The 24,416-nt window shown below is 39.7% G+C and overlaps 2 protein-coding genes across 6 annotated transcripts in view; one reads left to right on the forward strand and one right to left on the reverse strand.

Moving 5' to 3' along the window:
* Positions 1-29: 29 nt before the first annotated feature.
* On the forward strand, positions 30-22,628 carry LOC129779741 (medium-chain acyl-CoA ligase ACSF2, mitochondrial). Of its 2 annotated transcripts, none has more exons than XM_055787397.1 (6): positions 30-300; positions 2,314-2,542; positions 2,660-2,788; positions 16,719-16,945; positions 17,005-17,367; positions 17,424-22,628. In XM_055787397.1, exons 1-6 carry the CDS (start codon positions 254-256, stop codon positions 18,238-18,240), a joined length of 1,812 nt encoding a protein of 603 aa, XP_055643372.1. In that variant the 5' UTR covers positions 30-253; the 3' UTR covers positions 18,241-22,628. The 2 variants fall into 2 exon arrangements, with proteins under 2 accessions (XP_055643372.1, XP_055643373.1); XM_055787398.1 differs by lacking the exons at positions 16,719-16,945; positions 17,005-17,367; positions 17,424-22,628 and adding exons at positions 15,059-15,285; positions 15,347-15,709; positions 15,761-16,712 and having other exon boundaries at positions 33-300.
* The window catches only part of LOC129779740 (serine-rich adhesin for platelets), a 466,395-nt gene continuing 461,181 nt past the window's right edge, over positions 19,203-24,416 (reverse strand). For all 4 annotated transcript variants that reach the window (XM_055787394.1, XM_055787396.1, XM_055787395.1 and 1 more), the window contains one exon: positions 19,203-22,264. In XM_055787394.1, the coding sequence (XP_055643369.1) occupies positions 20,743-22,264 (1,522 nt within the window). In that variant the 3' untranslated portion in view covers positions 19,203-20,742. The remainder of the gene's footprint in view (positions 22,265-24,416) is intronic.

A 24,416-nucleotide genomic window follows, 5' to 3' on the forward strand; every position in this document is an offset into this window, starting at 1 on the left:
CTTCGGTCAGAGACCAAACAAGTGATAAGATAAACAGACACACAGTTTAAGTCGGTTACGCCGTATGTTGGCGCTTTCAGTCAGTTATCTTTCAACGCTCGTGTGTTTCGGTTCTACAGTCGGGTGAAATTCATATCATTCATCAGTATCGCGATACTATTGCTGCCCAGAGAACATTTTGTGTCGTGAAATCTGTGCAAGGGTATATGTCGGATAGATAGCAGCAGTTTTAAATATTACTATTGCAAGCAAAATGTTACGACTTTTTGCGTGGAAGCACTTCCCAGGCAGTACACTAAGGTAGGCGGAATTATTTGCGTTGCTTCCACTACCAGAATGTATTAAAAAAAATTAAGTGATTCAGTGGAAGTTATGTTTTTATGGGCTAGTTTATTTTAAAACTTCTCCATACATAAGTTTTGATACATTCTGAAAGGCTGTTCATGTTTTATTACTAAAAAACTGTTATGTGCTGATTTGTGTTCTTCAATTCTTCGAGTTCCGTTTAGCGTTTGGAGAGTCGTTCTGAAATATACAACACCTCTAGTTGGAATGTTGTTAAGGATTTAGATCCAGATATTGAAAAATATGTAATTGAAGTCTTCTTGAATCGAGTTGGTTATGGTGACAAAAGATGGACTCGTGTTGCTAAACCAACTTATTGAGAAATATTTGAGGAACAGTAAATAAGTAGTTCTGCCACATATGCTTTATGGTTCACGAAAAATTTGCAGTGATTAGATAATTGCCAGCATCATAGCTTGACGTTTTAAATGTAACGCAGTCTTCCCGGTATCCTGTTTGATCTTTCATTTCACTTTCCTTCCTCCAAAATTATCAAACATTAGGCAAACGTACGTATGCCCAATGTGGTCCAAAGTGTTCCTCTATTCTGAAATAAGTAATAACCATTTCTCACTAAACAAATGAAAGCTATTTGTCAAAAAGCTCCCACTGTTATCTATGCATACAATCACAGATCACAAATCACTATTCAGTTGCAGTAAACCAGGAGGTTGTTGTAATTTTAATCCCATTTAACATAGCTAATTATATTGATGCCAGGCGTCCGCCCATTCTACACTTCAATGGGACACTGAAGCTAAACATATGGTGTTCATAAATAAGCATGTAGCGCAATAATTGGTGTACAATCGCTGTAATAAAACTAAGTTTGGTGCAACTAATCAGAATGTTTGTGCGATCGTATTCGTTGGTAGAGAGGTCATTATCCTACACCTACCAATTATCCAGATAGCACGTATCTCAACTGATAACTCAATAATGCAATTTCGAATTACACCCAGGTTTTTTTACGCGGTTTTTTCACGCGGTTTTTTCACGCGGATTTTCCAATTAACGCGGTAAAAAAAAAAGACCAGTGCAATATCACATCTCCCCCGCAGCTCACATTTTTCTCTCATGTTCCTTCAGAACATATTACGGTAATTAGTGCTTGTAACGGAGCTTAGCGTTTAGTGCCGCCCCTTATCACGATTCTTACGTGGATTTTAGGTTGTTGGATCTCGCCGGCGGTACAACGGGACGGGGTTTTTACGGGCAGCGATTCGTGAATGTTTTTCCCTGTCTACTTAGCTCTGGACGGTCCAACAGTGGAACTGCACGTGCATCGGCAGAAGAGTGTACAAATTACTAGGGAGTCTTCTAGCAACAGCAGATGTCCTCATTCGTGAGGAAAACCGAACTATAGCTAGCAGTAACCAACGAAATTGCAGGAAAAAACTACGGGTTATCGGAAGCGAGCAACACTCAACTTTTTACTTCCGTTATACATAAGGATAGTCCCATTTGATATCTATCGTTAGGTGACATGTTTTTTACGCGGAATTTCCAATTAACGCGGTTTTTTACGCGTTTTTATTACGAGGTACGTATCCCCCGCGTAAAAAAAACCTGGGTGTAATTGATGTCGTATCGAAAGTTTTTGAGCAATATTTTCTTTGTGTGGAAAATGATGTTTGACGAGACTTGCCGCTTGCTAAAAGATCGTAACCATATCCTTGAGCAATTGAAAGTTACCCATTTTAATCCCATTTGGTTGACACTTTCTTCCATATTTTCACTAGGATGTTGAAGTAAACATCATGATCTATTCCAAATAGAATGTTTCGAAAGTTTGTTTTCCACTTCAAATGTAGTGAATAGAGATCTGCATGGTGGCGTACGAATTCGAGTTTTAATCACTGTATATTATTTTGTCATTCAGTTTAGATCAAAATAATCGTGGAAATAGAATCTAAACTTACTGTTCATACTGAACCACATTCCCGCTCTTTTCAACAATTCTTTTAGGTCATTCCACACATCCAGAGCAATCTTCTCTTCAAATGCAGCCCAACCATTGGCATCGTTGGCGCAAGAGCAGAGACAAAGCTACATCCATCACATCGGCAAGCATCCTTTGGTGTACCGCAACGTCGGTCAGCACCTACGACTGGCGGCTGAAAAATATCCCAACAACGAAGCCATCGTGTCCTGCCATGAAAACATACGGCTAACCTACTCGGAAGTGCTGGAAAAGGTAGTCGGCGCCGTCGCCACCCATCAAGATCAAGGCTAGACGTGGCGACATTACCTATAAGCGGCTAATAAGACTTTTGGACCCTGATTCAATCATTTCATTTTCGATCATTTTCAGGTAGACCGGCTAGCGGCGTCCTTCTATCAGTTGGGATTGCAGAAAGGTGATCGAATAGGAATTTGGGCGCCCAATGGAACGCAATTCTACCTCTCCGCATTGGCGGCGGCGCGTGCCGGGCTAATCTCGGTAAGTGAATGAACGTTGGGTTTATGATATGATTTTTTTTCAATTCATTGTATTGTTTTTCAATATTCTTACGGATATTAACATAAGTTCCCTACAAATTTTGTTGGACAAAATTTATGTTGAAGTACAATTTTCGAGCTTCACATTTAGTAATACAGTAGAGCCCCGATTATCCACGAAATAATCGCAAAAATCGCAGATAAAAAAAAATTAAATTAAAAATTAGAATTTAAAAATTAAAATGAAGTGCAAACACGATAAAAATATAGTTCAGCATGAAAACTTTGTTTTATCAATACAGAAATCATTAAACTATCCATCTGTGAAGAAAAAAGTGTTCGTTGCGGCCAATGTGCGAATTTTTGAACACTTTAGTTGCCCACTTGGTTTTTCCTGTAGGAGATTCTATCGGATGGGTTTTTTTCACATCACAATTTGTGTTCTTTTATCAAAGTAATGCTGTATAAAGGTTCATATTTTTATTGTATTTTATTAGATTTTTTTTATTGGAATGAAAACAGCTTCCGCATATCCTTGCTTGAAATCGAATTAATTGCCAATAACATTACACAAAATAAATATAATTTATTGTAAGTGGCTAAAAACTAAGCTATCATTTGGTGCAGAAACATGACTTTATAGTTACTTCCCTTAACTGGCACTAAGTTAGCTTAAATGGCACTAACGTTCCTAGAGGAACTTACTTGCGTCATTTTTATTAGTACTTAGTTGATATTTCTATGCCAAATAACACGCCTTCAATGCAAGCTCTAGAATACGCGTGACCACAGTGCAAGTCGGAGGAAATTTCTTTGAGGAAAAATCTCCCCGACTAGAACGGGAATCGATCCCGAATCCCCGGCTACACTATGTTTTCAGGTGTAGTAAATACGGGAAAAAGACCTATAGTTCATAAAATGGTGAACCGAAACTATAATTAATCATATCATTCCAGTAGATCAAAATGACGTTTCTCAGCATTCGAAAACAACGTGAAACAATATTTAAGGATCTTTTCTTCTAGAACCAACCGGTTTAGTTGGGTAACACTTGAAAAATCTCGTATCTATTGTCCATAAAATCGCTGATAGAAGATCGTCGCAATACTGTCATGACCTTGAAGTATAAGGCGCTCTCGCCTGCGTTGAATGTTTGACATGGTTGCAAATTCCGACTCTACATTTCCGCAGAGAACTCCTCCACACAGGGTTGCCATAATCTCGCAAAGTGACGCAAGCGCCGGAGGGAAAATTTTTCAGTACGAGGATTTTCTTAAAATTGCATGTTTAATCAGCATACGCGTGCATCACGAAAATCTGATCTGTACAAAATGTGTACACTTGATGGTAAATCATTGCCATCGGCTTCATTTTTGAAAAAAATCAATTGTATTTAAGCTATGTTATTAACGCCAGTTTTCTGTGGAAACATCGATTTTTAATTGCTGTTTTCGCAACCGTTCAAAGTATGCGAGAATCAGCTTCCAATTATTTTCTTTAAATTGCCGCACGTGGAAGCATCTGGGAGGAGAGTTCTACACATTTTCCAACTTTGTAGTATGCGTGGAGCTGGCTAACGTAGTTGAGAACCCGATTGTAACAATTGTGGACAGCACCGTTTTTTTATTCCAAAATGCAACTGAAAACATCCGTGTTAAATAAGATAATGCCGCCCGAAATTATCCGATGTAAAGCAAATACAGTTTACGCGAGGATATTTTGAGTTTTGTTATAAGATGCGTTCTGATGAAGAATTTATAAGAGTGCAGCTGTTTACCAAATCCGACATTTACCCTTCTATCAACACTTAGCTTCAATTCATCCGAAAGCTCTGTCTCTTGATACCTGAAGATAGAAGACACTGTTGGGAAATCCTTGTAATCAACAATTAAACTGATGAGTTTTAACTATATAGCCACAATCGTTATGTGCAATATGTGAGAACAGCAAATACACTTCAATCTAGGATTTTTTTTTCTTTTAAAATGAGTTTGAATTTATGAATTTAAAGAGATGACGAGACATTTGAAGAGAGCTTCTAAGTACATGATTTGTAGTAAAATTACTATTATAAATGTAGCACTGCATGAAGATCGACTGTCTTCGATTAAAATATTTGGCATGACGAGCTTTTCGGAACAAGGTTTTTGACGTAGGACTACGTCTAACCGGAAGATATAGGGGGTGAAATGGAAATCTAGGCACTGAACAAGTAGGAAAAAATGCAAGATTTGGAACGCTTATAACTCGAGCATTTCTCAATAGATCGCAAAGGTTTTTGCATCAATTGATAGGAAATATATCTACGCATCTATCATAACGAATAACATTTCATTTTTCTTGAGATAAATAATTGAATAATTGTGAAATATCAAGCATTGTTAAAATGCACTATGTGCCCATTTTTGATTGGTCCATTTTGTGCTCCTCAAATCGTACCGACCAAAACGGGCAACCAGAGCAGCAGCGAAATAGAATGAAGCACGATTGGAAAGGAAAAAGAAAAAGATGAACGAAACATTGGTCGCAGTCTCACACATGCGTAATTCTCGAGCCAGCCAGTCAGCTTAAAAATCCCCGCTCCGCTGCCGTAACGATCATTCTTTGTGTGGACACCGACTGGACAACATCGTTGCTGGACGGGCTGGACGGCGAGGGATCGAGTGCCTTTCTCAAGGCAAGAGGGCGGAGGTGGTAGCGCTGGAGTAGAATAGAGTAGAGTTTTCAAAGGGCCTTTCTCAAGGCTAGAGACGAATGAACTGCAAAAGTTTAAAGTCTCTATAATACAATACCTTCCTTCCTTCCGTAACGATCATTCTCATTCAAACCGTACACCACATCGGTTCGCATCACAACACATCAACAAACCAACCCAAGCAGCCATGTCTGGACATGGTAAAGGAGGAAAAGTGAAGGGAAAGGCAAAATCCCGCTCGAACCGTGTTGATCTGGAGTTCCCCGCAAGGGTAGCTAGGCCGAGCGCGTTAGTACCAGTGCACCAGTCCACCTAGCCGGCGTTATATAGTTTCGGCCGCCGAAGTGATCGAGTTAGCTGGCAAAGCTGCTCGCGACGATAAGAAACCCCGCATTCGGAACAGAACACATTCGGTTCGGTGGACATCAAGACAACAGGCAGTTGCAGCGAGTGGCGAGTGGCAAACGCAATCGCAAAACGGCATCAGGTAGCAGAAGAAAAAAGTTTGTTCTTTATACACACTGCTTTGGTGGCAAATCCAGAACAAGGCGGCATCGAGGGCGTTCGAAATGGTTTTTTTCAAAACCACGAGTACTAAGTTTTCTAAATTGGAACCATTCCATAAAACAAGGCGCTTTTCAGGGCCATTAAACCTTCCAAAAAAGAGTTTAGGAAATACAGTTCAATGCTCTCTAAAACAATATCCAAAATAATAATAAAACACAAATTGATTTTTTCATAATTTGTTTGCCAGGATATGATGAGTATGTGAATTTGGCAGTTGTTCTGAGCTTATTGATTTTCACCAACTCTTAAATTGCTTCTAGATTGAAAGTAATTTCAGTAATTTACACTTATCTCGACATTTAGCTAATTGGACGGACCTGTAATGCGACATATTTAGTTGGACATTTTTGTAAACATAGAGTTCGGGGTCCAAATTATGACTCCTCATTGAAAGCCGACACTGTACCACTGTCATCGCAAATGTTCAATTACAGGTTAAAATTACCTCCAATCCGATACTGAGTGGTGGTAATGCGACGTGCCATTGAATGTAATTTACAATTTACTGTAAAATATGTCACAAGCTGGATGGGAAGAAATTTTCCAACTGTGAAAGCTGTGGCGAGTGGCAAATGCAATCGCTAAACAGAAAGGTTTAGCCGAACAAGATGGGGATATCGAGTGATAACAAAACAATAAACTCTTTAGATTGAAGATAATTTTGTGATCCTGAAAAGGACCCTTTTTAGCCTGCATGTGAATCCAACGAGCGAACAAATCGTAATGAATGTATTTTTTTGCCATCGCTGCCTTTTAACGCTCATTCGTTCGTCTCGTTGGACTCGCCCCTCTGGCTGAGTCTGCCGATTTGTCTCTATCCTGTGAGTGTGTACCGCTAGAGTATAAAACACGCGGACCCCAAAAAAAATTTCTCATTTTCTTTCAAACCGTAAACCCGTGTGGTTGTCCGGCATCGGCATCGTGGACGTAACAAAGGAGGACAAGTTAAGGGAAAGGCAAATTCCCACTCGAATCGTGCAGGTTTGCAGTTCCCCGTAGGTGTATCCGCCAATTGCTCCGCAAGGGTAACTAGGCCGAACGGATTGGTGCCGGAGCACCAGTATACCTAACAGCGATTATAGAGTTTCGGCCGTCAGAGTGCTGGAGTTGGCTTGCAAAGCTGCTCACGACAATCAGAAAACCCGCATCAAGAACAGAGCAGCTTCGGTTCGGCGCTCATCAAGGCAACAATTAGTTTCAGTGAGTGGCAAAGTGTTTCTCCGGCACGTCGCATTAAATGTAATTTACTGAACAACATGTCACAAGCTGGATGGGAAGAAATTTTCCAACTGTGAAAGCTGTGGCGAGTGGCAAACGCAATAGCTAAACAGGAAGGTTTAACCGAACAAGATGGGAATATCGAGTGATAACAAAAACACAACACCAAAGGTTCTTCTCAGAACCATCAACATATTCATAAAGAGTAAACAGTAAACTAATCCATTTTTCAGGTAGATAGCTAGGTATTCAAAAAAAAAATAGGTAGGTAGGTAGAAGAAAATAAAACAATATATTTAAAATATATATTTAACAAAAGCTGTCCCCTTTGTATAGTCCTACGTCACTCCGGTTATGTCCCCGACATTACCCACCCGTCTTTTTTTAAATTCAATTTTAAATATTCAATTTATTACAGTACATACATAGACATACATAGATACCATGGTTTATAATCGTTGGAGTCAGTTGTTAAACGAAACCTTGAGCGATTTGAAGAGCTTAAACTATTATTTTTGTTCCAAATTAAGTATGATAATAATCAATCCGCCGATATTAACTCATTTAAACGATCCTATAACTAAACAGATAATTCTGTTCCTTAACTTTGTTCTCAATAACGCCAACTGCACTTTTCAATCAGATAATTCTCAATTTTGTGAACTTTATAATGAGACAAAAATGTTATTGCTGATCATGTTGGGTAACTTATGTTTGGAGAGCTACGTGCAACGATTCGCTGATGCTGACCATGATGTAGATGATTTTGAAGACTGCCTAAAGAAGCCTGATGATGTTTACGTTGGTATCGATGCAGAAGAAGCTGAAAAAGGATTGGATGCAGCTGGGAAGCAGACCTTCAAATTGATTTGTCGTGACTCCTACATTCACGAGGAAACAGATTTCAAAACGATTTGATTTCTGCGATCTGGCTATCAAAACTGCGGTCTTGATAAACCTTCAAAATTTCGTAAAGCTACCAAACCTTAATGATTTGATGCGCCAATTTCCTCAATTCGTTGAAGCTGGTAATAGGCAAGGCCTGGATAACGAATTCAGACTAACAAAACGAATCACATGGGACAAAAATTGAATGGCTCAGATATAACTTGGTGCCAGCTGTTGGATATCAAAATGTCGTTTGTAAGACATTGTAAGACATAACATTCACCAGCGTGTTTTGAGCGAATATTTTCGCTTTACAATGCCAACAAAATAAAGTCCGGCAATCGGTTGGCACCCACAATTATAGACCCTATTTTGAAAGTGAAGAACTATCGGCTCAAGGAGGAGCTTCAAGGATGAAATTGACGAAAAATTTGAAGGCAAAGTTCAACAAAACCATGTATAAATATCATACAATTCAGAGTATTATGAGAAAACCCTTTTATGATTTATTTTGTTGTATTGATACGACTTGAACAACCCATAAATAAGAAAAATAAATTCAAAATGAAAATAAACCTTTATTTTCATTTTTCCCATAATTTTTTGATACAGATTTTTTTTAGTAAATTTTACAGAATTAAATGTGGCAACCCTGCCTCTACATACTTGCGACAAAAATGTTAGAGAAACATACCACGTGGACAGAAAAAGCATGATTTTAGACTCCCCTCTCCCCCACCGTGGACAAGCGTGGACATTTACTAAACCCTCCCCTCTTGTCCACGTGGACATTTTTTTGCATTTTCTCGGATCAATGAAATAATTGAATTGCGTCTACATTTAAAGCTTATTTTATATTACCGGAACTGTAACATTAATCTTGTTTTATCCTGATTGTAATATTAATTCAAACGATCGGCTTTGTAAAAATAAAGCTAATTGGATTTATTAGAAGTCGTGTTTTTCCTGTCCTTTGAGTTTTTCACTAACATTACCCAAGAATTAATTCGTATCGCTCTTCAGTTTCTTCCAAACTCTATTTATGTAGTCTTGATTTTTCCATTGTTGATTTCCGCATCAAAACATCACTTATAGGTTTTAAACAGATTATTTTAGGATTTGGCACATGCTATCATTATGTATGTTATGACAAATTCTATTAGCAACTGATTCTTAGAAAATCATATCTTGGATATTTGATAAAGTTTTTGGAGAATCAAAAACCATTATATTAAAAAATATAGCAGTTTGCTGGGAAAGAATGAATCGTAAAGCAGTATGAAAAAATTAATTTTTTATGTCAAGATGAGTTCGAATCTATCCTGCACGAACGCAATTAAAATCAGAACTATCCTCTCATGAGTCGGCTGAACTGTTCAACTGTACAAAACTTAACGGTATTTCAAATCCTTTGAAGATGGTCTAACCATGGACAGATGTGGATGGATGGATGTTCGACCGGGTAACACTCTCAGGCAGCTCAATTGTTTTATTAAAAAAAATACGAAATACGAGGGGTGAACACTTCTAAAAAATCTTTGAAAATTCTGAATTTTATTTATACTATACTTATTATGCGTGTCCACGTGGACATTATTCATAACCCCTACCAGCTCACCATGGAGAAGCGTGGACATTCGCGTACCCCCTACCCCCCTAAAGTTGTCCACGTGGTATGTGGACAGCCCCTTCTGTGGGTGTGTGTAGATGTAGTGGACAAAAATATCAGAAAGTAATAAAAAATCTATTTTTTCTGTTTTTTCAAACTTTTTGTAGACTAACACAATTTTTCGCCAATCAACTCAATAACAAATTCAATTAACCTTATAAAACAGCTTTAATTTGATACCTATAACGTTCATGTAGGTCCTTTACATACAAAGATATTTTTGTTTGAATTAAAAGTTACCCCTCAATATTTGATGATAAATAGTTCAATCAATAACTGTCGCACCGCTAACGTAGAGGTAGGTTTGAAAACTCCAATAAATTTTGTATAAAGTTAATTTGTTGCTTTGACGGAAAAAATTGAATTCGTTGTATCAATTTTTAAAAAAGTGTCAAAATTAGGGTTTTTTAGTGTTCTAGAAAATGTTCTGTAATTTTGCAAATATTGCAATAAATTCAAATGTTAGCAAGTAAATTTTTAGCATAGTGTATCCTCTAAACTTCTGTGAACATTTCATATTGATACGTTCAACCATTTTTTTCTAGCCGATCGATCAAAGTATGGGGTAAATTAGAGCAACTCTTCGTCGCACATTGTACCAAAATTACAAAATGCTATGCGTACACTCCAAATGATTCGTAACTTCCGTTTTTATGCGTTTGTGGGTATGACGATTGTAAGAAATGATGATACTCACACATATACTTACGTATTCTCACATATACACACACTCCACCCCTCGAATTATTGTTTTGAAAATACTGTATAGGGGAAGTCCGGGCAAGACGCCCCTGTTAAGCAAAACAGGATGAAACGTGTATTTTTACTACATATTTCAACGTTTCATCACATCCAAAACGAAGCCACGTTTGTTTTCTTTGTAATGAAATGAGCATTAACGACAACGAATAGGCAAACCAACAGAAATAACGAGAATTCTAAACGCATTCATATTACACCATTCTTAAAAAAGCGAAGTAAGATGCCCATATGCGTGTCCAAAACGGTGACCGGAATAAATCGCCACAGTAAACAACTGCAACAGAAACAACCGCTTAGAAAAAGTGTAGTAGGCTAGAAATATTTGGCGCGGGAAAAACATCATGTGCCTCACATTTCTATTATAAATTTATTCTCTTGTTCTCGTTTTTCGAAATTTATTCTGAGGACAATGTAATGGGGACGAAGTCCCCATTTGGCGAGGATAAGGAATCGAGGCGGCCCATGCCGCCAAGATGACGCAATCCGAGTCCACCGCCGACCCGCCGTCGGAAGCGGCGGTGTCTCGCACGCAAACCTGGGATCCACTGATTGCCCGGTTAGTTTGAAACATAGGATACGATCCTTTAGCAATGTCCGACCGAGCTCTAGCGAGCGTCGGACGGTATACGTCTGCCCGGGGCGTTACGTTTGCCTGGGGCGATACGTTTGCCCGGTTAATTCTTGTTTTGAAATACAATACCGCGCCACAATATTTATAGCCTACTACACATTTTATAAGCGGTGGTTTCTGTTGCAGTCGTTTTCTGTGGCGATTTATTCCGGGAACCGTCCAAAACGCACCACAACAAAGAGGCAAAATGTCAAACGATATCGAAGCGTTTATTTTAGGTAACTCTTGATTCGCTGCTTATACCCTCCGCTTCCGTTACGTTTCTACCAGTTAGAATCGTCATATGATCTCGAATTTGCGAGGCATTTTTGTTATAAAACGTCGAAAACGCTAAACAATTTTGAATCCAATATTTTTGTTTACAAGCGTATCAGTACACTGAGAGAAATAATTAGTAAATATAACGAATTTTTTGGTAAATACTACCAATCTATAGTCATTTTCGACCGTACTAATAAACACATATGTCAAGCAGAACAATGATTCGGAAGCCCAATATCGGCTACATTTTCTCGCCGAAAATGCACGTATCAGAATTATATCCTTATTATACCTCCGTATTGCCTTATGGGAACAATGAAAATGGTTAATACGCGCTTTTCTCACCAATTTTCAGATATGACAATATCCAAGCTTACTAATGTTATCGAGTAAAATATACTAATCTCTGGTAGGGATGCGGGTTTGTTGACAATATGTACAAAAAATTTGTACATTCTACTAATTTTGCATTACCAAATGTATTTAGTAGTTTTCGACCGAGGATTTTTCTAAGGGTATATGCCGCTGTTCACAAATGTGCTGCCAGACTTTTGGTCTTTGTATTTATGAGTTTTTATTTTGATTCTAAGGTTTGCATTATTCCTCATCATGGTGGGATTTTAGTAGTCTGAAACTTGGAATATTTTTGTTCGTTCTGGTTCTTATCACATAATACAAGAGAAGGTATCTGAAAATGGTTTTATGCTTCTCAGAAACTATTTGGATACAAAACAATTGCAGAAAATATATGAGTGAATTGGTAACACTGGAACTGACTAACTCTATTTATTAATATTCATACTGGAGCGATGTGCCCCATAATGAGATGGATTATAAAATTGCATTTTGATATGAGAAATGAATGAACATTTTTTTATTCAAATCCAATTGATAGCTCTGGTAACATTTGAGAATTTATTGGAGTTTGCAAAATTTAAATAAGTTTTTTATGCTTCACAGTCTTATGACAGAAGCGGTCAAAGTTGCATGAAATCATGCAGTTTTTAATATATTATTATTTTATGAAGATAAACGTGATTTTTGGTGCTACAATACATTTAATTGTATTTATAATGGAAAAAGGAAGTTATAAGCACGGAAAAATCCGGCCGATTACTACGTTTTCCATGATTTTTCATGGTGGTGCGTTTTACCGACACGATGCGTCTTACCCAAAGTTCCCCTACCACATATGTATATCCGAAAAATTGGAAGTGAGAGACCAAAATAATTTATAATATTTATCAATACATGAATGAAGAAAAAGCCATTACATCATTAAAAAATATAAAAAAAAATCAATACAAAATCTTGCGAACAAATTATATAACCGGTCATTTTGACCCGTTGGTAGTTCTAATGTTAAATAATAAATCTGTGATGAAACCTAGGTCGAGTTCCAACAGAGAATATAGAAAATTGCGCGAATCAAATAATTATACATATCATCGTCGGGTAAGAAACATATTTTAACATACAATTTGCGACGAAAAAGCAACTCATCTAAGGATATCGATGTCAGGACATAAATAGCTACGAATCTTCCTTTGTTTGTTAGATTCCAGCTATTATTCAATGTTGTCCTTGATACCGATATTGATACCGCTGAACGAAAGAGTGAAAGAACGGTCAATAAGAACTGTTTCACTTGGGTGAATAATTATCGACTTAGCCGTTCATCAAAGTAAAACTGCTTTGCCCATCTCTACTCCATGATCTGGTTGCATATTAACACATTAGGGGTTAGTACACTATGAGCATCATAAAAGGTATGAGATTTTCGCGATTTTTTCCAACGAGATAATAAATTACTATGATTGATCTGATATCACAGTATTATTAGGTATATATTATTTATCAAACAAAAAAAATGGTGTCAATTGGACTGTCCCCTGAATAGCTGCATCCGGTTTGTTTAACTGGTGGGAGTTCTACAAGTTCTTCTGGTGGACCTATTTCAACCAATTTTTTCTGCGTGATCTTGGATATATTTCCTGTCATCATCATCGATTAAGAAAAAAAAATACCACCGTCTGACCACCGTTTATTTTGCAGAACTATCTGGATGGAAAGCCCGAATGTGATTTGTGAATTTAATCAAAAATTATCGCCGATGAACCACAGAAGTTCTAAACGGATTTCTTTCTTATGGAATTACACGAAAAATGACAAAAGTTTGAAGATCATAATGGACGAGAGTCGCTTGAGGAGTCCGTGCAAAAATAATGACAACTTATTTGTTTGGGGTTAACCCAATGAGGTACATATTGAGGTGTAGCAGTAGGCGAAGTATATCTGTATTGGAAAGCAAAATATCGTGTCGTCATTATTTGCATTCGATATGGAACGTATATGGAAAAAACAAAACAATGTTCAAAGTACTCACGGTTGCATGATAATTTGAGCCGAAATTCCCATGAAATCATTCAACTGTTTGTTTTTAACAGATGATAATTGTATTGTGGCTTATTTCGATTATTTATGTAGTAAAAAGGTCCAAAGAGCAGTCGTATACTTAGATCTCGAAAGCAGTAACATTTTCAGTGATTTTTTTTTATCAATTGCCGATTATTTCCTCACAATATACACACCGACACTGAAAGCCTTCAAAACATCAACTTCGTAACGTTAAAATAATGAAATTTCGTTCGTTTCTATGAACGTGGGGGAGTGAATATGGCACATGGAAATATCACTCTTATACGTCTTTTTCGATGTGAATTCACAAATAATCACTGCCTGCTGTCACATTAGCTTCATATTCAGCGGGAACTCTAATAAAGTGTACGTTTTTAATTGATAAAACACTTCCTGAAAATAGCATTTTACCATGGATGTGGTATGCAATCAAATATAAACACAACGACTGACGTCACTATTTGAGAAATAGTTATGGCAGCGCATGCTATGTCGCTTAAAAAACCACCATCTTCATTACCTTTTTTCCAGAACATTGGGGTTAACCTTATTATCAATCGTTTTATTAAGTTTTTATTTGTCCCACATTGATATAAATTTGACTCTCATCCTGCTAACCGATGGATCTGAAATATGGAGCACACCTTTATCTCTGCTATCATTATAAAACTGCTTATTCCATAATCTTAAAAATGCAAGATGGCGGTCGCTACAAAATTACAGACTACACATTTTATCATCCCCATAATCATCCTTTCCCCTTCCGAATAATAGGATTTAAAAAAAACATTTGTTTCTACAATCACCTTCTCGTTTGATTATAATATTTTTCCTACCAACAATACTAACTCGACCAAACATCGATAGGCGCCAGTATTGAGTATTCAGTATTCGAACAACCTTCGTATACTTGAATAAAATATGAAAAGAAAAATTCCATTCAAACACCCAACAAAAACCACGGATACTTTTCAAATTACCCAATAGTAATCCTGGAATATAATAAACACAATGTGTATCCAGATTGTTAATAACCTATGGTGGTAACGAGGCAACGAGAAGTGCTCGATCTGAACCATATCATCCGCGTATGTACAACGAAATTATTCCAATGTGTTTGATTAAGTTTCTCCAACTACCAATCATCTCTTTCTCATTTCAGGTCGTCATCAATCCAGCCTATCAAGTACCTGAGATCGAATACGCGCTCACAAAGGTTGGAGTCAAAGCACTCATAGCGAACGAGCGATATCGAACCCAAGAGTATTACCAAATGCTGGCACAACTCACCCCTGAGTTGGCCGATTGTAAACCTGGCGAACTGAAGAGCACTAAATTGCCTTCGCTTTCGACCGTAATTATCGACAGCGAGCAAAATCATAAGCTGCCGTAGGTAGACCAATTAGTACCCCAAATCTATTAATTCACGAACCACATTTCTTTTTTGCAGTGGTGCCATCGCATTCCGAGATTTGTCGCAGCTCGCAACGGAATCGGAGGTATCGAGCATTGAAGCCCTCCAGAGCCGTATTTCACCGGACAGCGGGGTCAACATACAATTCACCTCCGGTACGACCGGCCATCCCAAGGCAGCCATCATATCCCACTACGGGTTCGTGAACAACGGGATCCACATAGGACGTAGGAATGAACTCGACCGGAAGGATCATAGAATTTGTGTGCAGACTCCGTTTTTCCACGTGTTTGGAATGGTCATCGGTATAATGGGGGCAACAAGCTACGGTTCGACACTGGTTCTCCCCGGAGCTGGATTCAATCCGGCCGAATCGTTGGAAGCTATCGTTGAAGAGAGGTATATTTAGTTCGGCTTGATCGATTAAGAAATTAGAAGGCATTTTTCCAGGTGTTCGGTAATCTACGGCACGCCAACCATGTACGTAGATTTAGTACGAAAGGTTCACGAGACAAACGTCAAGCTACCTCCGGTGGATCTGGCGGTGACAGGAGGTGCAACCTGCTCGCCCAAACTGTTCCTAGACATTCAAGAAGCGTTGCGTGTGAAACAAGTGAAAACGGTGTTCGGAATGACGGAAGGGACGGCCGTCTTTTTCCAGTCATTGTTCAATGAGTCCAGGAAAAATGTGCTGGAAACAGTGGGTCATTTGATGGATCACTATGAGGCGAAAGTTGTAGACCCGGATGGAAACACTGTGCCGTTCGAGGCTTCCGGCGAGTTGTGGGTGCGTGGCTATGGAACCATGCTTGGCTACTGGGGCGACGAGAGGAAAACAAGGGAAACAATCGGCGCGGACAAGTGGCTGAGAACCGGCGACCAGTTCCAGCTGAGGGAGGATGGCTATGGGAAAATTGTGGGTCGCATCAAGGAGATGGTGATACGAGGTGGAGAAAACATCTACCCGAAAGAGATAGAGGACTTTCTCAACAATCATCCAAAGGTTCGCGAAACGCACTGCATTGGTGTTCCGGACGAGCGGATGGGTGAGGAACTCTGTGTCTACGTGCGACTGAGGGACACTTCACAGCCTCTGGATCATGCCGAGATGAAGCAGTACTGTAAGGGCAAGATCTCCCATTTCAAGATTCCAAAGTACTTGAGGGTTGTCGATGATTTCCCGAAAACTACGTCGGGAAAAATACAAAAGTTTAAACTGTTGGAGCAGTTCAAAAGCGAGTCCAAATGAGATTGAAAAGATAAGATTATAGTTTTAAGAATGAAATCCTTCCAAATAAATAAGCCGTGAGAAAAGTTGTATTCAAACTGCATAAAGTTTGGTTTTTGTATATCAACCTCTATTCTTCCATTATTCGCTTTGATTTTTAACCCTTCGTACTGTCCACAGGTCGGAATCAACCCCGCCTTTCAAACGCCGGAAGCGGAATACTCCCTCAACAAAGTCGGCATCAAAGCATTGATAGCCGCGGAGAAACATCGCACTCAAAACTACTACGAGATGCTGACAAGGATCATTCCAGAACTACAAACCGACAGAACAGGCCAATTAAGAAGCAAAAAGGTGCCTTCTTTGCAAACAGTGATCTTCGACAATGACAGCGGACCCAGTCTACCGTAAGATTAGGCCAAACGCAAATAATTGTGTCTACTTGTGCAAATTCGTACCATTTCAGGGGAACAATTTCCTTCAAAGATCTATATAACCTCGCAACCGAACAGGACCTCTCGTTGATAGAGTCCATCCAGACTAAAATATCCCCAGACAGTGGAACCAACCTGCAGTTCACCTCCGGTACCACTGGGAAACCGAAAGCGGCGCTCATGTCACACTACGGTTTCGTAAACAACGGCATCCACATTGCCAAGCGGAACGAGTTTGACCTTAAGCAGCACCGCATCTGTCTGCAGGTACCCTTGTTCCATGCATACGCAATGGTCATTGGTGTGATGGCGGCAATTACCTACGGTACCACGCTGGTGCTTCCAGGAGCCGGCTATAGGCCATTCGAATCGCTGGAAGCGATAATCAAAGAGAAGTTAGTGGATGATTGTTCGAAACAGAGCTTGCCGAAATGTAGTTTGCGTTTTTCAGATGCACAGTGATCTACGGCACCCCCACGATGTACGTTGACTTGGTGAACCAAATCCGACAAAGCAAAATTCAGTTGCCATCGGTGGATCTGGCCGTTACGGGAGGAGCCACATGTTCACCGAAGCTCTTCATGGACATCCAGGAAGCTCTGGGAGTACGTCAAGTGAAGACCGTCTTCGGGATGACCGAAGCCTCGGCAGTGTTGTTCCAATCGTTGCACGACGATAGCAAAGAGAACGTGTTGGGAACGGTTGGACACCTTACCGATCATTACGAAGCAAAGGTGGTCGATGGGGATGGAAATGTAGTCCCTTTTGGGGCACCAGGAGAACTGTGGGTTAGAGGTTACGGAACAATGTTGGGCTATTGGGAGGACGAAATTCGCACGAAAGAGACAATCGACGTGGACAAGTGGTTGAAGACCGGTGATCAGTTTGTGCTGAGGGAAGATGGTTACGGGCAGATTGTTGGCCGCCTCAAGGAAGTTATCATCCGGGGTGGAGAGAATATATTTCCAAAGGAGATTGAAGATTTTCTGAATACACATCCTGCAATTCTCGAAACGCACTGTGTAGCTGTTCTCGATGAGAGGATGGGAGAGGAGGTGTGCGCTTTCGTGCGGCTTAAAGATCCTGCCCACACCGTAGACATGCAAGGGATAGGTGAGTTCTGTCGCGGAAAAATAGCTCACTTTAAGATACCGAAATATTTGAGAGTATTGGAAGAGTTTCCAAAGACTACCTCGGGAAAGGTTCAAAAATTTAGGCTTCAGGAAATGTTTAAAAATGAATCCAAAGAAAAATTATTTTATTTTTAAAAAATATTATAAAACCGTAATTTTTATTGTATAACTTATATCTGATATCCCGCGTGCAATAGTTAGCGCTGACAAATTTGCTGGAAGCAATTGCCTTACATATCCTGTTACAAAAATGTGAGCAATGCGTAAAAGTTTGAAGAATGTATGGCGAAGAGTAAAGTAATGATATAAATGAAGATTTGAGAACTCAAATAGAAGCGATACACAACTAAATTTCAACCCGCCACAATGACTTCAAAGCAAGTGTTTTATTCAATCGACGTTTGGTGGAAATGCTCGAGCATACATAAAACTCTAAACACAGCAAAATGTTGCATCAACTGATTTTGCAACAGATGAGAATAATTATAATAAATGTTCAGTTAATCTAATGATGCTGGGTAGATACATATTTATGACACAATCAAGAAAATCAACTGTGTTTGAAAAACCCACCGCTTGAGGGCAGCAAATACATTTTCAAACAGTGTGACAGCATGAAACATTTCACCGTGTAGCCAATACACAAACTCCATGCTGTATATTGCATCCCGGTTCAGGAATGCCAAATGTTTCTATCGTTCAGATATAGGGTAGTTGTACCAATTATGGAGGAAATATGTCACTAACTTACAGAAACTTGCGAATAAATACTCTATTTTATTTCAAAAGTATACGAAAGTATGAATTTTCTAGCAGTTTGTACTCTGTTTTTGAAAATTCTCACCTTAATTTCACCTCTCTAAGGGGGGTCTCCCAACGATCCTTACAACCAAAGACAACAAGACCTGAAAATTTACTTACAGTTATTTTCTCAGGGTTAGTAATCATCATAATAATTGTCATACGAACCCAAAGAATGCTTTTGGTCCTCAAGTCCTGACCTTTCACCAGAGAAACAAGATTGTTACGCCGATTGAATCGGTTCAGGGCCTCATTTCGGATGACTTCAAACTACCACAGCCAGTAGACACTTCGAATTGTTTCATAATTTTTTATTGTATCTGTCTGTTCACTGCTTGTATGTCACATATGCTGCTGCTGTTGCATTTAATATCCTCATATAGAACTGCGGACAAACTGCTACTACTTTTCGTGTGTGGGGGTGTGAATTCTTCCTTGGTTTCCGTTATTCAAACTGTGTCAATATCATACATCAGAGCTAAGAATATTTTATGTAAATAAACAATCGCTTTCCTCGCCAAAAACATATTAAATATCACGCTAGTATCAGAACTGTTTTCTACTCATCGACTGCTTGTGGGACTGCCTTCCAATTTAACAGCGATCTCCTGTCCGTACATCTGAGTAGAAGCCTTCACATGAGTGTCGTAACACTTTTGATCAAGTCAAAGAAAGGATAACAATAATCAAGAATGCTGCTCGCATAGTTCCAATGGATGGGAAAAAAATCTACAACTTATTTCGAGAATTCTCTTTGCTCGATTTGTTCCGGTCACAGTTTATACCCGAATATCCGTCCTCCTGACAATTTTTTGTTGTTGTTGGTACGCCTTAAATCTCAGCCCTTATTTTCGTATGAGCACCAATTTCGAAACTGAGGCATTCAACAAGGTAGTGATAAAAAAGAAGGCTGCTATATGAGATAACGGTTTCTCCTCCTCCATTCAATCAATCGTCTTGTGTTGCTTTATAAATACCATCGTGTGTTTATACACAAATAGTTAAATTGTTGGTTGTTTTGATTCTGCTTATAGGTTCAGACATTTTTTACAATCTTGCTTAAAGTTCTCTTAAAGGTCTAGTAACAATTAAATATTTCTTTCAAAAGGGCAAATATTTACTTCCACTCGACGCGTATAATCCTAGGTCCGAAAGCCGACTACACGGCGCGTTCCGAAACCATCCAGAATAATTGCTGTGGGAACCTTATCCTGCTAGTAATGCTCGATTTATTATCTTCTCATATCGCTAATAATTACAGGGAACAGAAATTATAACGCTTCATGTATTCGCCGACTGACTAATCTTCTTCTTCTTCTTCTTCTTCTTTTATCTAATCACTAATTTGGACAACGCAAATTTGTGCTCTCGCTAGACAGATAGATACTCATTAAAAGAACAAATTGAAAAAAAACAGATCTCGAACCTTCCTCTCTTCCACTCGTCGCATCCAAAACTAATATATCATTCACTGTCTCCGCAAACCATTCCTACCAAATTCGATATAAATACAAAAATTATACATATAACAACTGATTCACTTGACTTATAATAAAAAAAACAAAACCTATCATTAAAATAAGGGTTCTGGCAGATTGAAGGGCCTACTCTCGTTTTTTTTCTACTCCTGTTTCGCCAAAGTCAAAATTAATCGAACGCGCTCCACGCTCGTTCTGTAGAATTAGTAAGCCGCCACTGGCGGCAGGATCCCACAGGGAAACACACACACATCACTTAGTTTCGCGCTTAGTGTTCACATATTTTTTTAGCTGATCCTAATACGAACTTTGCCAACAACTTTTCTTGCGATTCGTTTTAAAAGCTATCGTCGTCTTGTCATACGACAGACTCGGACGGATCTCCGTCTTCGGACCAGCTAACTTCCATGGGCGTTTCGTTGCCCTTGCCGGAAAGGCCCCCATTCAGACTAGCGACTATCTTTTGCATCAGTGCATCTCCCAGGGAGATATTCGACGAACGTCGGCGTCCATCGTCCATCGTGGAGCAGTGCGACTGCAGCTCACCGTCTTCCTCCAGCACAACCAGAGCCTCTCGACCGTCGGCACCACTCCGAGACGAGTGGGACGATGAAGATCCACTGGTGGTGCTGGTTGAGCTGCTGGCGCCACTGCTGCTGCTCCTTCCGGAGGACAAATCATCCGACAGGCAGGACGAGGACGATGCCTCGTCATCCGAGTTCGATCCGGACACCAGCGCTTCACCGGCCGCTTCCTTTGGTATTGAGCTGTTCTTCCCGGCAAGATTCTTGTGTGCAAATTCACGCCGCTTTTTGAGCGCTGGCACGTCATTCCCTGCCCCGGTCAGTGCTTTTGTATCACATGTTATTAGTCCTCTGTTCTCTTTACTCTTTTTAAAATTTGGGGTTTTATCCCTATGAAAAAATTCAACCGCCGATCGTTCGGACGCTTGGTCCGACGGACCAGCACTAAACGAACCGGCTCGACTTCGGCTGTACGGACTGTCTCCGCCCATATCACTGATGGATTCGGTTTCCTCTAGAAAAAAATCCTTCGTTTCTCGCTGGCTGGCGAATGTTTTATTCCCGCCGCCACCACTTTCCATGCGCTCGTTCAGAAACCTTCTGTGAGCATACGGAGAGCTGCTGTAAAGCGGAGGTTCCTTCCACGAAAGTGGCATTTCTGCCATTCGGATTGGTTTGGATACCGCCGATGATGATGCTCCCGAATTGGAGCGTGCAATCTTCTTTGGTGGGTCGGTTGACTTCACGTTAACCGAGTTGGACCTCAAGCGCGGAGTGCCAGGCGAGGCGGTCTTCGCTGAAGAGGTATCGTGCTGTTTTTGGATCGAGCTGGCAGAGCTTGACTGCTGAATGCCGCTGGTGCCGTTGAATGAATTACTATGGACACTCCCCTTGTGACGCTTCATGTCCTGGTTTGCACCGGAGAAGCTTGAGCGAAAAGAACCGGCCCGGCGCACCATGCGCGAGGCAGTGATCTCCGGTGGTTCGTCGTCCATCTCCAGCACCCACGACACAGAATCGCTCTTCTCAACCACTCCCTTGATAACCGGAGAAGTCGGTGGCGAGAGGTCATCCATATCGAACACTCGCTCCGAACAGCTCGACCGGCTATGGTTGAGCGTGTTGTTGTGGTGATAGGCTGTATTCACGGTCTGCTCCAAACTGGTACGGGTCGTGTTAAGGATGCTCGAATTCTCGTGGTAGCTCTTCGATAACTCGGCATAGACGTGGGAGAATTTCTCCGAGTTCTGCTTCAACTTCCACTGCAGTTCCTCGTTGTGCTGCGAAAGCCGGCTCTTCACCTTGGTCTCCTGCTTGAGGTTATCCTGTAGCAGTTTCATCTTGTGTTGTAGCTCTCTGTAAAAGGAAGAATAATGGGATTAGCGAAACTCGTCGATGAACGATTGCTCTAGGAATAATGATAATGATGGTCACGGCACCTTCCCCTACAGTGGTTTGAGCAAGACGAGTTATCTGGAAGATATTTTTTTCTTTTAAATCAGTTCACCGTAAGTTTTTGCTTTGAAATCAGTTTAACAAAAAAACGAACTGATTTTACTAACAGATAAAATTTTTAAAAAATAGGATTGGGTTATATCTGTGATATTATAACCGCAAGGTGGACGTAGGACTACCATTGGCTTAGCAAACAAAAAGTAACAAGCATCGTTTTGTTCGATATATCACATAACATTATTCTAATTCACATAATGCATATAATGAAAACCATATTTGATGTTTCTTATATTTATTGCAATGAGTTTAAAAAAAACACGGTATTTCGTTAAGGGGTTTCCATTTACCATGTTCACAGAAAAAAAAACCATAATCAATTTCGTTGACCGTGGCTTATCATTCAGGAAGCATTCAGGAAAATACATGCATATGGAAATGAAAATTGCCGTTTATTGAGTGAATTAAAAAATAATATAAGACACTTGAGAAAAAGTAACCAAACGCCACTGAGAAAAATGTTTCATTTGCTGTACGTTCAATTTAGATGTTCGGTTGAAGCTTTTTTGAGAAACATACCGCATACATACAATTTATTACTAAATTTAATATCTCACAATTCAACAACAAAATGAAAATATGTTATCATATCTGACATCCTTGTGCCGGGTTGTTAACATGTAGAATGGAGTGGAATGGAACATCAAAAAACGCGCGATCTAAAGCGATCAGTATGTCATAGCACGCGATGAGCTCAAATTACTGCATTGAAAGAAATTATACAATTGCATCTTCTCAGACACTCAAGCAGCACTTAAAGCCCTCAATGCTTTCAAGTGCTATTCAAAAATTGTCTGGGAATGCATTTGTCTTTTACGGCAACTATGTCAGATAAGTTCGGTACAACTGTACTGGATTCGTGGCCCTTGCGGTATAGAGGGAAATGAACAAGCAGATGAACTCGCAAGACGCGGCTCAAACTCACCCTTCACTGGTCCAAAACCATTCTGTGGTTTCTGAATGTGTGTTGAAGAGTGAGCTGAAGAAATGGGAAGACCGGGAAGTGGCGGCCAACAGGATGGCCGTACAACTTAACCAGTGAAAAAAAATTATTACGCTGAGTATTAATATTACTCAACAATTCCTGACTCCTAATAAGAAAGACTTCAGCACATTCACTGGTCTTATAACAGGACACTGTCCGAGTAAATACCATCTCAAAAACATAGGTTTAGTGCAAGATGATATTTGTCGCTTTTGTAATGCCAAAAGCGAAACCTCGGAACATTTGCTCTGCAATTGCGGAGCACTAATAAGACGCAGACACCTTCAACACCTTGATAAGGCTATTCTGGAGCCCAAGGAAGTCTGGTCTGTGTCGCCGATCAGGACTATAAATTTCATCAAACAGATTGATATGGTGGAATATTATCTTCACCATATTAAACATTTCATTTTCTCCACTATCAAATCCATAGTCAATGTCACTATGTGCAAAAAAAAGTGTATCGATTTGTCAACCTCACTTCATTTTTCGTCAAACACTCCATTCGATCTGACTGCAAAAATGAAACGGAATTGAGAGAGAAGATCATAGTGTTTAGGCGAGGGAGTGAGACCATCTTTCCGTCACTTTCCAATCACAACTGAATGGATTTCCGAGCGATCGCCTGGTTATATACAGATTTGTGTGATTTCAATAGTTTGATTTCAAAGCAGCTATTGAAGCTATTGAAACAATTTTTTGAGTCACTTCGTTCAGCCGCCAAAAGTAATTAACGGTTAAAACCTTGCACTCCATGTGTCACGCTCTCATTTTCAAAATTATGAACTTACATCCCGGTACAGAAGTGAAAGACGTAGTCCTACGTCAAAAAAAATGTTATTTTATTACATCATCACAAGATAAGCCAACACTCAGTCTTGTTCGGCACCGAGTCGATACGGTCCCAACAAGGCCCTTGCAGCCAATTGGTCCACCAGAGCATAAGTCCAACCGCCAGCCTAGTTTTGGTTAAAAATTGAGTATCCAGGGAAGTCGAGAAATTGTCTCTAT

Source organism: Toxorhynchites rutilus, chromosome 3, assembly GCF_029784135.1.
Source record: "Toxorhynchites rutilus septentrionalis strain SRP chromosome 3, ASM2978413v1, whole genome shotgun sequence".
NCBI classification, from domain to species: Eukaryota; Metazoa; Arthropoda; class Insecta; order Diptera; family Culicidae; genus Toxorhynchites; species Toxorhynchites rutilus.

Coding starts and splice junctions, on each gene's coding strand:
- LOC129779741 (XM_055787397.1), top strand. CDS start 254: ATGTTACGACTTTTTGCGTGGAAGCACTTCCCAGGCAGTACACTAAG. Junction 2,543..2,659: donor ACTCGGAAGTGCTGGAAAAG/GTAGTCGGCGCC, acceptor GATCATTTTCAG/GTAGACCGGCTAGCGGCGTC. Junction 2,789..16,718: donor CGCGTGCCGGGCTAATCTCG/GTAAGTGAATGA, acceptor TACTGTCCACAG/GTCGGAATCAACCCCGCCTT.